Source organism: Hydra vulgaris, chromosome 05 (assembly GCF_038396675.1).
Source record: "Hydra vulgaris chromosome 05, alternate assembly HydraT2T_AEP".
Lineage (NCBI taxonomy): Eukaryota > Metazoa > Cnidaria > Hydrozoa > Anthoathecata > Hydridae > Hydra > Hydra vulgaris.
This window is the reverse complement of record NC_088924.1, coordinates 11,082,507-11,099,546: the sequence shown is the minus strand read 5'-3', so window position 1 is coordinate 11,099,546 and position 17,040 is coordinate 11,082,507. Positions and strand designations below refer to the sequence as shown.

Genomic DNA, 17,040 nt, shown 5'->3' with positions numbered 1-17,040 from the left:
TTGGCCATAAAAGAAAGTCGTGTGATGGGTTTAAATCTTTTACAATTTTTTTATTTGAATCTGGTGGATCTGCTGCTGATTTACTTTCACCGGATTCATCAATTATTACGCTTTTTCCAAATTCGCTAACATTACTAGATACGATTTCATTTTGCGTACTGCTAATATCTTAATACGATTCTTTATCGATTTCATTGTTCAATACATGGCTTCTATTAAATTTATGGCTTGTTTCTAGTAAATTATGGCTTGTTGGCTTCTATTAAATTTATGGTTTGTTTGGAGCTATCGTTAAATCTAAATTTTTCCAAAAATTAAATAATTCTCTGAAGTCAGTTTTACCTCCCCATTCTTTATTTCCAGTTTTTTCAAACTGTAGCAATACTTCAAGTGCAACGTTGTTTTCAAATAAGTTTCCCACGTTATTATGGCTTGAAAGATTCGTTTCATTATTATCAATTGTGGAATTCAATTTAACACATTGAATTACTTTTTTATAATCAACATTGTTCGCATTAAATGGGAGTATTCCTGTCGACCTAAATCCGTTAATAATATTTTTTTTCATATTTGGATCCATGACAAAGTTATTCAACAACATTGGTACATTTTCTTTTCAAATTTCATTAAAACCGTTATTCAATTTAAATTGCCGACAAATGTTCTGCCTTTTTTTTTTCATTGGTCCGAAAACTGACACATCTAATAGTTGTAAGATGTGTGTAGCATTAGGAAACAACGAAATCAAATGAATTCTTTCCGAAGAGCAATACATGCTGAGCTCTTTAGACAGATCCGAGCGATGTCCATCCATGAACATATATATAGGTAATTGTGTATTAAAAGATTTTAAACATGGTACTAACACATTTGTGAAGTACTCATAAAAGCATTTGGCGGTCATCCAGCCGCTGTCACTTTTACCGAGTCCCCAACCTGGTGGTACAGCAGCAGCAATAGTTTTTAGCATTCGAGCATACTTGTACAATGTTAATGATGGTGCAAGTTCACGATTTACATTTACGCAAAATAGAGTTGTAAGGTTTTCCTTATCGCTGTTGTTGCATTCTTTATAAACATTTCTTCCTCTAATGCCAATTACTTTTCCAGTTTTTGGTGCTAACTCAAAAACAGTTTCGTCTAAATTAAATACATGAGATGGATCATTAAGGTATTACGCATCATCGCCTAATAATTCATACACCTCATTAAACCATTTTCTTATCGATGCTTCAATTATAAGACCTCTAGCTCGACTAATATGTCGAGCTAGAGGTCTCGCACTATAACTTTTTTTTGTACCGCCCTAATTAATAACTTTTTTGTTATCGCAAAACCCATGTTAGCGCACTGCATTAACCAAGCAACCAATTCATTCTCTATTTCTTCTCCAAGATATGATTTAAGGCCAGAGTTTTGCCGTTTGAGTTGGCTTTACCAGATAATTTGTCGCGTAAGGTACTTTCAGGATCATTCAACTTTTTACTGACACATAAAATTTTTTCACCTTTATTTGAAGCTCTAAGTGCTGCAAGCAGTTGTTTTTCTGAATACAAAAGTTTTTTTCGAATATTTTTTTTCTTTTTTGAATCTTGCATCTTTCTAATCGAATTCATTTCACTTAATAAACAAAGTATAAAAAACATATCAAATAAATACTCCCTAGGGTTAAATTCATTTCACATAATAAACAAAGTATAAAAAACATATAAAATAAATACTCCCTAGGGTTAAATTCATTTCACATAATAAACAAAGTATAAAAAACATATCAAATAAATACTCCCTAGGGTTAAATTCATTTCACATAATAAACAAAGTATAAAAAACATATCAAATAAATACTCCCAAGGGTTAAATTCATTTCACATAATAAACAAAGTATAAAAAACATATCAAATAAATACTCCCAAGGGTTAAATTCATTTCACATAATAAACAAAGTATAAAAAACATATCAAATTAATACTCCCTAGGGTTAAATTACCTTTAATTGGTAATTGAGTTGAACTGAAATGGTTTTTTTAGAGAGAGAACTTCGCAAAATAAAACACGTCCGAAAAAATACTTTTATAAACGGTAAGTGCTAACTATTATAATTTTCGTAATCACCTACCGTGTAAAAGATTAAACAATTTTATACAAAAAATACTAATATTTTTTTATAAAATTTAAAATATTCAATGTTTTTACAACTATTTTAAACTTTTATCAAAAAAATTATATAAGTTTTAAGCCGTAAAAAACTAGACAAACTTTTTTTTACTGATAAAGATTTTCTTAAGAAAGCAATAAAAAATCATTTGCGGGTAAAAAAACATCTCAAATCTTTAAAAATATATCTTTTTAAAAATTATTTATTAGTGAAATAAGTTAGTTTTGTATAAAACAATACTAAAAAGATAAATTAAAAAAAAAAACATAAAAAATTTTCTAATTTTTTCAAAAACCACAGTAGGGGGTGCCATGACCCTATATCTTATTTTATCTGATCATAATCAATTTATTTCCATTAATACAACCAAAAAAATGACAAATGTTTGTAAGTTCCGATTGTAATTTTTTTTTGTCTGTGCCTGATATTGATTTTTACTACTATTGTGGTTCTATGAAACACCGTAGAATAACTTGTAACTTTGTAATAATCTTTATGAAATACGAATTAGAAATTAATTATCAATTAAAAAATAACCGTCACTAATACAATTTCAGAGAAATTAGAGTTTAAATATCAAATTTTTTTCTTCCCTTTTTCTGCTCCGTGCACGACTCCATTATAACACTAATTTGTTCTTTAGCGATACTTTGCTACCGTACCTGTATTACCTTTTTGTATTATCTTTTAAATGCTAATAAATTATATAATAAAGCAATGAGCAAGAAGAGAACTGATTGGTATAAAACAGTAGCAGTTTAATAATAAAGATGGTAGATGGCTAAAACAATATAAGCAATCAAAACTCGTTTGTTATGACTTGTATTCACCGGTGTAATTGATAGAAATTTTTTTAATTTGATTTCTTTACATATCTTTAGCTGTTTCCCAAATGATATATCATTTTCTCATTCAATTACACAATGTTTTGCTTTGAACTACTTACTTAAATTGCTCGAATAATATTTTTATTGCAAATATGTAAGATGTAACAAATTAACAGTTTTAAAAAAAAAATTTTTTTTTAGGTGCCCTAAGAAGACCTTCTTGTCACAGAGAACCCCGGATAAAGAGCATTTAAATAGGAAATAACCACTTTCTTCTTTACCAATAGCGCTAAATATGTCCAGAGCTCGCTTCGAATCTCTAACCACTGCGCCACGGCCGTATAAATCAGTATTTCTAAAAATAAAGTGAAAGTTACAATATTGATGGAAGAGGATCCTTTTCCGCATTCTTAAAAATTTTTGATCATTTTTCACATTTATGTAAAATGGTGAGACATGTAATGTTCTAGAAGGAAGTACCTACCTGTTTATGGTTGTTTATAATACAATTTTCTACCTTAGAAGGTTAAAAATTATACCTTACTAAAGGTAAATGTCGTACATCATATCCAAAGGTAAAATTTCTGCCTTTTTCTTAGTCTAAAATCATAAATTATCGGCTACTGACGCTAGTTCAATTAAGAAATTAACTCATGGGGAGGAAAAACTAATTTTTGAATCAAATAAAGTTCTATTTGCCTGTCATTCATTATAGCATTAAAATAGTTTTAAGTCCATGAGCTATGCAATAAAAACAATTATTAAGCTCTTTATGAAAAAATTTACATGCTCAAAATTGAAAACCCTTTGAAAAAACCTTACCTACCGTTAATGTTTTGCTTTTACTGCAGTACGGTTAATAGTTCAAATCACATAGTTTTAAAAATTTTCTCTATTTTAGGCAGGTACAAGAAAAAAAAGTACAAACAAAAGTTCTTAAACTGATAAATTTACCCGACGAAACGTCTACTTTAGTAAATGATCAAATTTTAAAGATTTTTAACAAATTTTCTTTAAAAGCAAAAAATCGTGGCCTTTTCACCTGGCAAGTTAAAGAAAGTTCATTTATAAAATACATTTTCTTTACCTTGAAACATCACAAGAAAAACATTTGTTTGTGTAAGTCACGTCATTCACAACGTTTTCCAAACAGCTGCTGATTGTTTATCCATAGACTTTGGTACAATTATCATTAAAATAACCACTTTTACATTTACACTGTAAGGGTTGAAAAACTGAAAGAGTTCGGTTTTATATTCTTCGCCAACAAAACCACAGTTTTGTTGGTGAAGAATACAAAACCGTACATTTTTTGAACAGAATAATTGAGTGTTTCAACTATCTAAAACCATATTTGCTTTCTTTTGCAAAATATTCCAATAAAATTTAAAACTTTTCTAAAAATCTCTTACTTTTTTTTTTTTTTTTATCAAGGCAAGCTATAACCGGTTTGGAAATAAAGCTCAAAATCACAACATTTACAAAATATCAAAATGCGTCAAAATTAAGAATTTTATTTCGGAACTTACAAATGCTTTTTTAGGTAATTTATCAAAAATTTTTTATACTTATGCTAAAATTACAAGTTATACTAATGCATTTTAAAAAACAATTATACGCTATGTCAAAAACTTGGCCCTCCCATTTAAACAATTTGAAATAATGCGTTGGGAGACATGGAAATAGATCGTCAAACAGCAAAATGTTTTAAAAGTGTTTTCAATTATAAAAGAAGCCAAACAAGTAAGAAGTCAAGATGATCTTTTTAACAAAATTATTTCAAAGCATACATTGCTTAACTTTACGCGAATAAAAATTTGATCAAAATTGCTCAAACTTTTATTCTCGAAAAGCTGAGCAATTACTGAGTAAATTGCTTTTTTTTTTATTTACCCGGTCTATTAAGTCACAAATTTTATTCTGGAATCAATCATAGTTGAACCCATGGACAGGTCGAGGAAAATCTTAAACCATTTTAAAACTAAAAATATGCTATTGAAGTGCCTAAAAATTTAAAACGGCTTTTCCTGGTTTTAACGCCCTTGTTGAATAAAGAGCTTTATCGATTATTTGTTTTTAGCTAGCAGTAAAACAATATTTGTATTTGAAACTCAGTTTTGTAACATTACATGAAAAAAACTGTCAGACATAAAGAAAACAATTGTTTATGCAGAAAATTCAGTCTGCCAAAAAGTATTCAATAAAGCGGGATCAAGACAATCATGTAGAAATGTCAAGTTGTAGTGCCATACCTTCTAGTTAGTAGAAAGAGTAGTAACTAGACTGTAGTTGTGTGTATATGTAAGTTTATAAAACTTATATTCAGCATAGATAATATTTTTGTATATTGCAAAACATGCAATATACGTTTATGGTTATTTTTTGTATTGTTTATTGAATACAAAAAATATACATAAAAATTCAAAATTGAATGTTGCTTTTTATTTTTTAGAAAGCGTTCTATTTCTAAATTTCAAAATAATGGTATCTCTAACTTTTATATATTTTTTAGCGGTTTTTTGGTCTTGCAAAGACCACAAAGTTCATAACTAATATTTGTTCTTTTAATTATTTTTTACATAAAACGTTTTCTATACCTAAAAGTATTATAATAAGTCAACAACCATAAAAACTATTTTTATTTGGTTTATAAAAAAAAGTCAAATTCTTTAACACTTCCTGATTTCATTTTTCTATTCATATTTACAATTACTTTTTGCCGACTGGGTAAAGTCTAACAAAAGTTGGTATGAGTGGAGCTATCTTTCTTAAACGACGAAACGCCCTGCGCCATCTTCGTGCTCTTGGATCATTAACTTCTACAAAATAATTTATTAAAATAGGTAATTTTGTGTGTGTGTTTATATATATATATATATATATATATATATATATATATATATATATATATATATGTATATATATGAATCTGTATATATATATATAAATATATATATATATATATATACATATATATAAGATATATGCATATATACATATATATACATATATATATATATATATATATATATATATATATATATATATATATATATATATATATATATATATATATGTATATATATATATATATATATGTATATATATATATATGTATATATATATATATATATACATATATATAAGATATATATATATAAATATATATATATATAAGATATATATATATAAATATATATATATATAAGATATATATATATACATATATATATATAAATATATATATATATATACATATATATATATATATATATATATATATATATATATATATATATATATATATATATATATATATATATATATATATATATATATATATATATATATATATATCTTCTATAGCTTGTTTAGGTGAGCATTTGCTCATTAGTTTTGTTTATCTTTATAGCATACAGGTTTTTTAGAAAAAAAAGAAAAAACGAAGAATAATGAAAGAAAAGATTGCTTCCCCATGCCAAACCCTCAGCACTCCCATGCGGGTCAGGCTATTTGATAGTTGATGTATGTTCTAAAGCCCCCGGCAGCAGGCTACTTCAGCGTGAAGCCAGAGCGGTCATCCAAACAAGCAATTTAAGTTATACATGTTATATATATATATATATATATATATATATATATATATATATATATATATATATATATATACACACACACGCAACCTTGATTGTTGTCATCTAACTCATCGTTTTCTTCCTCAAGATCGTCCAAAATCTCTTTTTCAACATCATTTTTGATTTCTTCTTTTATTTCCTCATAGGCTAAAAGTTAATCAAGTGCAAATAAACTAATGAATTTTTAAAAATATTTGTACTTAGTACACCAAAAACAATAATGTAAAAATTATATATATATATATATATATATATATATATATATATATATATATATATATATATAAGTTAAAATATATATATATATATATATATATATATATATATATATATATATATATATATATATATATATATATATATATAAGATAAATTGTCCTTAAATAAACTAAATAAGCTAATTTTTCACTTACTTTTGGCGTATATCAGCGCAATCAGCGCAAGAAATAAAATTACAGACACTGGCCTCATTTTACCGACTGCCTTTAAAAATATTAAAACTATGGACCTTTTATAGCAAAGTAATTCAAAAGCACCACGTGATTGTTACACAAAGGTAAAATAAATAAACAAAAAAATTCCTTACGTTTATTTTTAGTTAATTCCGAGAACGTTGGGTAATTTAAAATTTCTTTCCCACATGCAGTCAGCACCAGACCCCTTACACAACAACACAATGATTTAAACAAGCTTTTCGATAACTCACCTAAAGACTTTATTTTAAGAAAAAAAAATATTCATTTTATTTTATAGTATGATCATGCTAGGGTTATGTTTAACAATTAAAACGAAATAAAAACGAAATAAAGTATTACCAAATCTGATGAAACTTTAAGTTCATTGCTATTGCTACTTATTTAAGAATGCATTTCAAATTGTATGAAAAAAAAATATTTATGGCGTTAACAAAAATAAAAAGAACCTTATAATTCTCATGAGAAACGATATTTTTGTTTTTTTAACGTTATATTTTTATACCACTCTGATCTAAACTTTTTGACAGCATGTGCAATTTAAAATTGTCTGTCACAGAGCACAACAACAGAGCATTTGCAAGGAAGCTCACACTTCATTGATATAAGTCACTATAGTTATTACTTAAATACCTGATTGATTGATAACCCTGATCTATTCTTTTTTACACATTTATTATATTTATTACTACTGTTTATTACAGGTTAAAAACTTTAACAGTTAACAACATTTTTTTTTTTGTATTTTGAACATTAAAATCAGAAGATCATAAATATTTTTTTGGTATCCATTTAATATATTTAACTAAGTAAATAATGGTTGGGAATATTCAAAACGGCTTACATTGTATTTTGTTCTAATTGTTAGTTTTTGCTAATTAAAGAGCTTTTTACTTTTCTTTGTATTGCATCACACTAAGATTGCGCAATTAAAAAAACGATAAATTACAAGTTGTATTTTTGTTTGACATATTTGATTTATAAATATTTATTCTTTCAAAAGTAGGCTTTTCTTCGGGAAACCACCTTCATGATAATCTTTATGATTTTATCGTACTGCCATGATGTCCATCAGGTCCTTCAGAAGTTTTATTGATTATTTTATTGTAATAATAAATACAAAATTTGACGCTGTTGTCTTATTTTGTAGATAAATAGTGACTATGAAAATATAAATTATAAAGGATGTTGTTAGTCTTTAAAAAAAAAGGCAATAATTTTTTTTTTTTTTTTTTGTTATTTTTTTATTTTAGGTGCCCCTAGAAGTCCTAACGGTCTTGTCTCAGAGCACCGCGGAGGTGCGATTAACCAGGAAGTTCACGCCTCCTTCCATACCGTGACGCGAAAATATGTCCAGAGCTCGTTTCGAACCTGAATCTCCTGCTTATAAAGCAAGCGTTCTAACCACTGCGCCACGGCCGCAGTGATTAGAATGCAGTGGTTAGAATAAATAATTTTTAATACATTATGTATTCTACTTTTATATGTTAAATACAAGGTGGAGTTAAATGGTGAGGTTGGAACAAATAGGTGGATGGGAATTTTTGCTCTCTTTTTTCCCTCTTTTTTTTTTTCCCCTCTTTTTTTTTCCCCTCTTTTTTTTCCCCTCTTTATTTGGAAACGTGTAGGTGGGAATTTTCGACTTTATATTATCATCAGGGAATTATAATTTTTTAAATTTTTATGATCAGTTTTCATAAAAATTTTTTTTTTTAGCTTTGAGATACAGTTTCTTTGTTGATAAAAAGTAAAAATTAAAAAACAGAAAGATGATGTTCATAAACTTGGGTACCATGTAGACAGGTCTGTAACTCGAGACACATCTCAATTTTTTAAGAGTATATGAAAATAAATTATTATTCGTAATGCTTTTTTGATAAACATTGTCCTCATTTTTTAAGTAAACTTATGAAGTTTGACATTTGATACAATAAAACTGTCATTATTAAACTTAAAGTTAAACTTTATAATTGACAGGTGTTTGGCATCGCTTTTATTTGTGTTTCCTTAAAAAAACCAGCTGTTTTGAGGCAAGTGTACGCATTGCTTATTTAAAAATCCATTTTTTTATTCCTATATGCATATATATTTATACAGTAGCGGATACAAAACGGTGGGATAAGGGGTAACTACCCCCTAAGAAATGTCAAACTTCAAAATATTATTGAAAAATTTACTATCAGTAAAGTTACTATCGTTCTATAAAAAATAATTTTTTAAATTGTTTTTAACAATTTAAAAAAAAAAAAATAGATTTGGTTGTAATGGTAAATTTTTTTTGTATTAATTTAATTTTAATTTGTAGTATAATTTATATACACGATGCCGTGTTTGGTAGTTAAAATTTCAATAAAAAGTATTTATATTCAATTTATATTACACTTATATACACTTCAAATTGTATTTAAGTGAGGTACGAAGAATTTTTTTTAAATAGTAACTGAATGAATTTCTAATGAATTAGTTTCTTATTTAGAAAACAAAAATGTGTTTATTAATATTTGAATAATTAAATGACAAATGATTTTTACTATTTTTAATGAAATTATTTTTATTAGCTACAATTACCAACAGAGTAAAGAGGTCAAGCTCTTTAGATGACGATTTTGTCAAAAGAATTAAAATTCTACCAATAGAGGACGATGCTGGTCCGATCGTTTTGCCTTTATCTTCGGTGTCATCATCCGAACGATTTAATTGTGCATTTATTGGCGGGGCTGAAAATATACAAATTACAATGAAACTTAGTCCTTTTTTTTAGTACAGAACCTTGACTTGGTATGGAAGCTGCTAATTTTACAAGTAAAGCTAATGCAGAAATTAATAAAGAAGATTCAATACCCGCGACAAAAGATGATAGCTGTTTGCCTATAGACATTGGGGCATTTTTAGCACGTCAGGTAACTGAACAAGATAAATATCCAATATTGAAATGCAATTGGTTTCCTGGTCCAAATTACAAATATCCATAATCTGTGCATTTAAAGAAGGGTGAGATGTTAATTGCTTTTTGTCCGAGAAACATATACATAAATTTCCGTGAATAATGATTTCAGTATGCCTTTTTGGAATTTTTTGTAAGTATTGCTTACTTTTTGTACAAGTTGGGGGGGAATACACGGTCAAGTGCAATGACTCAAGCTTGTTACTTTACCTCTTAAAAGTTATTCAAAACTTTTGGGTAAGGATGGAGATCTACAATTACATGTTTGCAATACGCATCACAAAGTTGCTATGTTGGCAGCATCAGATTTCATCAGAACATATGAATGTCCGTTTACAGATGCACGTAATTTAGTTAACGAAGGAAGACTTTAAAAGGCTAAAGAAAATCGAGAACGATTGGAGCCTATAATTGAATCTATAACATTTCTTGGTCAACAGAATATTGCTCTGCGAGGTCATCGCGATGATGGTCATATCTTTGAAATAAATCAAAACTCTTCAGTAATTAACTATGGAAATTTTCGGGAATTGCTGCGCTTTCGAGTGAGCACTGTGGACAATATTTTAAAAAACCATTTGAATAACTGTAATTCTTATTTGTTTTAACACTTTGTTCATTAGACAATGTGTTAAATACCATAGTCTCCTTAAGTAAGGCTCTTCAAAAAAAAATATTGGATAAGGAATATGCAAAAACTATTCATAAGTACATACCATACCATAAGATATTAAATTAAAGACGACAGAATGAAAAAAACCTTAATGCTATATTTATGACTGCATCAAAGTTACTAGAAGACTTAGGTTTAAAAATCAAGATTCCACGAATTACAGGAAAACAAACTAATCGCGCAAACTTCAATACCAATGATCCTCTAACTTACTATAGAGTCAATGTTTATTTACCGTTATTTACTAGCATACTTCTAGATTTACAATTCAGATTTTCTGATGAAACCTTGAACTCTTTTGAAGTAAATGTACCTAGAGACTTATAATAAAATAAAACAAAGACAGAGTTAACAGCATCCATAACTAATTTACTGAGTTTTATTTTTTTTTTTCAGAAAGGGCTGCCCAAAATAAATAATTACCCCCCTAGAACAATGACCTGGATCCGCCACTCTCTCTCTCTCTCTCTCTCTCTCTCTCTCTCTCTCTCTCTCTCTATATATATATATATATATATATATATATATATATATATATATATATATATATATATATATATATATATATATATATATAAAGAACGGAATTAATTTCTAAATGTCGGCACGAAAATAAGTTTCTCCTAAAAAACTAATAGTCACATTAAGGGTGGAATGCAAGAAGTGAACTTGAGTCAAGTTCGACTTAAACTTAACATTGTAACCAATAGCGGCAGAGTATTTTTTTAGGGGAACACCCTATTCTCTGCCGCTATTGGTTACAGTGTAAAGTTCAAGTCGAACTTGACTCAAGTTCGCTTCTTGCATTCCATCCTAAATCCCCCTTTTTACTTCCTGTAATTTAATTTTTGGCATAAATTAAAGTTTTATTAATTTGATCATTCATTTCTGATGAGTCTTTATGCAACAATATCTTTGTAGAACATACTAGGACAATAAAATTTGGCAGCGAATCAATTAAATATCAGTCACCAATACTTGGAACAATCTCCCTCATTCTTTTAAAACTGAAAACTCAATTTCTCGATATAATTTTCTCAATAAATTAAAAAAACACTTTGGATAGCTACTAGAATAATAACATCAATAAAAGCAATGTATCACTGTTAATAGTCTTATTAAAAATACTCTTTCTTGTATATTTTATTTATTTTATCTTTTTTTTTTTTTTTTAAGAATCTTTACAGCTTTTTTGTCGTCCTTGTACAATGATTGAATGTGTATGTGCGTATGCTTGTGTGGGTATATGTATGCGTGTGTGGGTATATGTATGTGTGCAAATGTGTGTATATGTGTATGTATGTGTGTTGTGTTTTAAAATGTGTGTTAATGTGTATGTATATTTATGTATGTGCGTATGTAGATAAGTATAGATATATTTAAATATACCATTGTTATTATTATTATTACCTTTATTTTATTAATATCATTATTTTTATTAATGCCATTATTTTTATTGTTATTAATACCATTTTTATTATTATAGTTATTATTAATGTTATTATTATTGTTAACGTTATGATTTTTAGAGTTGCTATTATTTTATTCTTATGTTATTATTTATTATTATTAAGTGTTTACGCATCATTAGTAATTATACTATTTGTAAACATCCTTGAATTGTAAAATCATGTAATTCATAATATATAGATTGATTGATTGAGTCTTTATTGACTCAATCAATCAATCAATATATTCAATGGTTGTTCATTGGACATTTGGTTTTGTCAATGCAGTTGCATTTCATTTCATTAGTTTTTGCCTCCATATGTCAGCAGCATCGTCAAGTGAATCGATTTTTAAAGAAAGTATTCCTCCTTGTCAAGAAGCCTTGAAAAATTCGGGTTACAATTGCGAACTTGCATACCTTCCAAGTATAAAATCAACAAACGGCACCGTAATTCTAATTGTAATTTTAACGTTTAATTTTTAATTTTTAATATAGGGCTGATGATTGCCGTTTGGCGTGAAACTTAAAGTTCCATAATAAAAGTTTTTTCTTTATTGTTTTTAATTATGATCATATATATATATATATATATATATATATATATATATATATATATATATATATATATATATATATATATATATATATATATATATATATATATATATATATATATATATATATATATATATATATATATATATATATATATATATATATATATATATATATATATACATATATATATATATATATATGGCGCTAGTGCACTTTCGCACCGGGAAAACCATGTCATTTTCAATATTAAATATAAGCGTTTTGGTTTGGAATTTTTTTTTCTTCAAGTCAAAGTTAGAGCACTTTATGTTGGTGAAAAAAGCAAAATGGATACCAATTTTCCTCATTCTAAAGAACGATTTTTCATAAGCCTATTATTTTTTCAGCCTTAAAAAGAGTTAAAAGTGGTGATTTATATGAAAATACATATAAATAAACAGTCATTAAACTAAAAAAGTTCGTTTCTACGAGCCGTAGCCATTTTTAAAATTTATTTTCTTTTATGCCGTAGCCATTTTTAAAACTTATTTTCTTTTAATTTTATTTTCTTAAATGTTTACTGCGGTAGCATATAATAACTTTTGGACACTAAACGACCGCGGCGAATAGTGATTTTGCCGAATACCAAATACCGAATATTCGGCTAGTCTCTCAGCCGGAGCTGAACATTTGGTTACACTTATTACAATTTGCAGGTTCAGATTTACTCCAGCAAAGTGTGTGCCAAAACTAAGCCTCGGACGTATTTCATTTGCGGTATATTCCGTTTTATTTGTTGATTGCTAGATCAATTTCGTTATCTACACACATTTTAGTTTTTATTTCACACATTTTGTAAGATACGCACACTACAAAAAAAAATAATTTTGCTTTTTATAGTGAGTTTACTTTATGCCCACCTAAAATATAAAGAATTTTTAGTTGCACTTGTTAGCTTTGTAAATTGCTATATAAACTCTATGAAAAGATCAGTTTTTTATGTATACCAAAAATATGCAGTATATTTTGTTTATAGTTTACTAGAATAACCTATAACTTGGTATTTAAACTTAAAAAGAAAAAAATATATACATTTTACAGAAATAAACACAACAAATTGCTTTTTTTAATGCCTTTAGATTTTTAAATTTACTCACTCTATACAAGATTTACATTAATAGACTTATTTTTTATTTTTTCTTTCAACTTCTTTTCTTTCAACAAGGCTGCATGACGATATATAGACTGCAAAACGAGGAGCACGAGAATGAATTTTAGTAGATTTATAAATTGTTACATTACCAAACTGTGCTACATTAACAAACTGTGTTACTTAGTGTGTGTATATCCTAAAAATAACAATTTATTTATTATAAACATTGATATTTTTTTAAGACATAGTATAATAGTAAACAAAATTAATATTTTTAGGACGTTTTGCTATAGCAAAAATCTTTACAAAATGGCATCTTTAATAAAAAATTACCTATTTGGAAATATCATGAGATTTGTACTGAAAACAATAAGCAATTTATTTGATGTGTGAAAAACTATTCTATTACTTATCACCGATGAAATAAGTGTCTCATACAGTCGGTTATTACACCGAAACCGAGCTCCAACCGTAGCAGGTTTGTGAATTCTGGTCAAATGCGTCGTTAGCTCTTTCACACAGGGCATGTACGAATTGGACCTGCCCTGTGTGTAATTGGGTCACACTGCCTGTGTGTAATTACCAACAATAGTTAGACCATCCAATTACCCTTGGTGTCTCGGTATATAATCACACACAAAGCTTTTCAACCGAGGGATCATCTCTTATGATGATTTTGTTGCTTATAGTAATCAACAATGTGCACCAGAATTATTGGTGTATAAGCTCCATTTCCCCAAATCAATGCGTTCGAGTAAAATATTTATTTTTTCCTATTCATGTAGTCTCGTCATGCATTCGCCTTGATACACGCAGTCCAAGTATCTACTTGCACTGCGTGTAACCTGCATACATGGATTTACTATAGTAAATACAAGAGACAAATTATGAAGTTATAAAACACCACTTTACTCTCATAATCAAACAAACGTACTTTCCTTGCTGTGTGAAGGAAAGAAAACTCATTATTTGTAATGATAAAAAGTAAGTAAAACTGGTTTAGTTGTTTTGAGGTTTTTCATTGTTTTATTATTATTGCTTTTCTTTTCAGGTACAACCTCTTTAAAAAAGCACCATCAAAGCAAACGTTTTGAGCAGAATATTATGTTAACTTCGTCTACATTATGTAAGCTTCGTCTGCAAGTAAAAGCAAAACTAAGTATACTCTTACTTATACTGGTTCTAATCCAGCGATCCAGGTACGTCAAAAAAAAACAACTCTAAAGATGAACAACTGAAAGAAAATAATTTTGGGATAATAATGATCAGAAACCAATTAAATACCGTTGCTTAATAGAACAGAAATACAAAATACCTTATTATCTCTAAAATCTCCCTAAATTGTATCCAACATACATAACAAAATTTGCTCTAAAATTTTGATAGAGTTTCTTAAACATCTTAAAAAAATCATTTTCTAGTTCACATACTAGTACCAATATTGCAAAAGAACTCAATACTATTGTAGTATAGTAGAGTATTTAACAAAGTATCCATTTTCTTGTCAAAAACAGTAGAGCCAATATAATAAATGATAAACGAGATGCAGAATATGGTTCTACTAAATGTTTCGTTCATTTACTACACAGGGATGTTAAAGCATTGTTGTTTCAAATTGAGACTTTATTTCAATCAGAAAAAAAAATGCTGAAAATGAAGCGCTGCTCAACTTTAATGAAAATCACAAGCACCTGGTCGCCACTTTTCTTGACCTGCGTTTCTAAACTAATTTCTTGAAATTAGAAAAACACAAAGAGCGAAACAAAAAATTTTTTAAGAAACTCCGAGAAATAGTTGTGACGCGTCTAGTGGCACATGGGACGATTCATCTCTACTTCGAAAGAAAAAAAAATGTAAACGAAAATAATAAAATCATTGAGATACACAAAGAATTTAGGAATTGCTTTGACAAGTTCGCCACAAAATTTAACTCACGTATAATAATGTCAAACAGAAAAGTTCAAATGCAAATCAAATTGATTTATTCATAAAAACTGTTCACCTAGATCAAACAGCTGACCCTTGCAAGTTGTGGTCAGCAAATATAAAACAGTGTTCAAACCTCGAGTAATTCTCCTACTACTCAGTCACTAAACATAATGCTACTCCTGGTAACAACATATTTAGTGACTCGCTTGTTCCGAAACCAGGTTTATTTTATGAGAAGAAGCGCAATTGTTCGCAATCAACTTGAAAAATGAAAGCTGAAAAATTTCTTTTCATTCAACAAAATTTACCACTGGTAGATTAAAAGTATTACGTATGCTTTTTAATCCAGGTATCGTCCTATTATATGCATAAAAAACGTTAAACATAAACGTTAAAAATAGCTGATCAATTCTACCAATAACTACTCATATACATATGATTTATGATAAAAGTTCAAGGTCTCATAACCATCTCGTTTGTTTATATCTTATTAATAGAGGTTTGCAAATACCTATAGGTAAAGTATTCAAATTGTTGCTGGTCAGAATTCTAAACTTTTGCTCTTACATCTTACACCTACAAATTAATGAAATTTTTTTTTACCGAATACATCATCCGTTATACTCACTTCAAGTTCAACCAAACAAAAGCACTATAGATTAAATCACACGCATATTAAAAGACTGAAATCTAGCTATAGACAATAGCAAATTCTACAGGCAATCTTTCTTGATACGTCAGTTATCAAATACGATTCTTACAATTAAGTATCTCTTACCATAATCTGCAAGCTAGACTTTAGTGAGCTTTAACTAACAGCATTAAACCGAGCAGCAACTTGTAGAAGCGGATTTCATCTAAGGTAATGTAGTTGGGATCATACATTTTTAGTAATAAGAATAAAAACAAAAACACTTGCTAATCCATGGATGGATAAAACACTTATAAAAATGCTCTAATACCAAATTATACAAAAATTATCTGATACAAATTATACTAAAATTAAACAATAAATTTCTTAAAAATAAAAACAGTGTTAATCGAAAAAATTATAAAAAATACAAATACTTTTATATCAATTTTCTTAAAAAACTAAAAAAATATATTATGGCCAACAAATTACTAAATGTAAGCTAGATATTTAAAAAACGTGGTCAGTAATCAATGATTTAATAAGAAAAATTAAAAATAAAGCTTTTTTGCTACCAAAGAATCAATATCAAAAATACTGATATATTATATAGTGATATAAATACTGATATAA

The 17,040-nt window shown here is 27.6% G+C and overlaps 1 protein-coding gene across 1 annotated transcript; it reads right to left on the bottom strand.

Annotated features, from left to right (window-relative positions):
• Nucleotides 1–5,617: 5,617 nt before the first annotated feature.
• LOC136079965 (uncharacterized) lies at nucleotides 5,618–7,152 on the bottom strand. The gene is made up of 3 exons (XM_065796622.1): nucleotides 7,031–7,152; nucleotides 6,666–6,764; nucleotides 5,618–5,801 (listed from the first exon to the last, which is right to left on the bottom strand). Exons 1-3 carry the CDS (start codon nucleotides 7,086–7,088, stop codon nucleotides 5,692–5,694), a joined length of 267 nt encoding a protein of 88 aa, XP_065652694.1. The 5' UTR covers nucleotides 7,089–7,152; the 3' UTR covers nucleotides 5,618–5,691.
• Nucleotides 7,153–17,040: the final 9,888 nt, after the last annotated feature.

What these genes read in the sequence shown, in the direction of transcription:
- LOC136079965 (XM_065796622.1), bottom strand. Translation starts at nt 7,088, where the DNA reads ATGAGGCCAGTGTCTGTAATTTTATTTCTTGCGCTGATTGCGCTGATA. An exon ending in TGCGCTGATATACGCCAAAA is followed by an intron (nt 6,765 to 7,030) that starts GTAAGTGAAAAA and finishes ATTAACTTTTAG; the next exon opens with CCTATGAGGAAATAAAAGAA. An exon ending in GTTAGATGACAACAATCAAG is followed by an intron (nt 5,802 to 6,665) that starts GTTGCGTGTGTG and finishes ATTATTTTGTAG; the next exon opens with AAGTTAATGATCCAAGAGCA.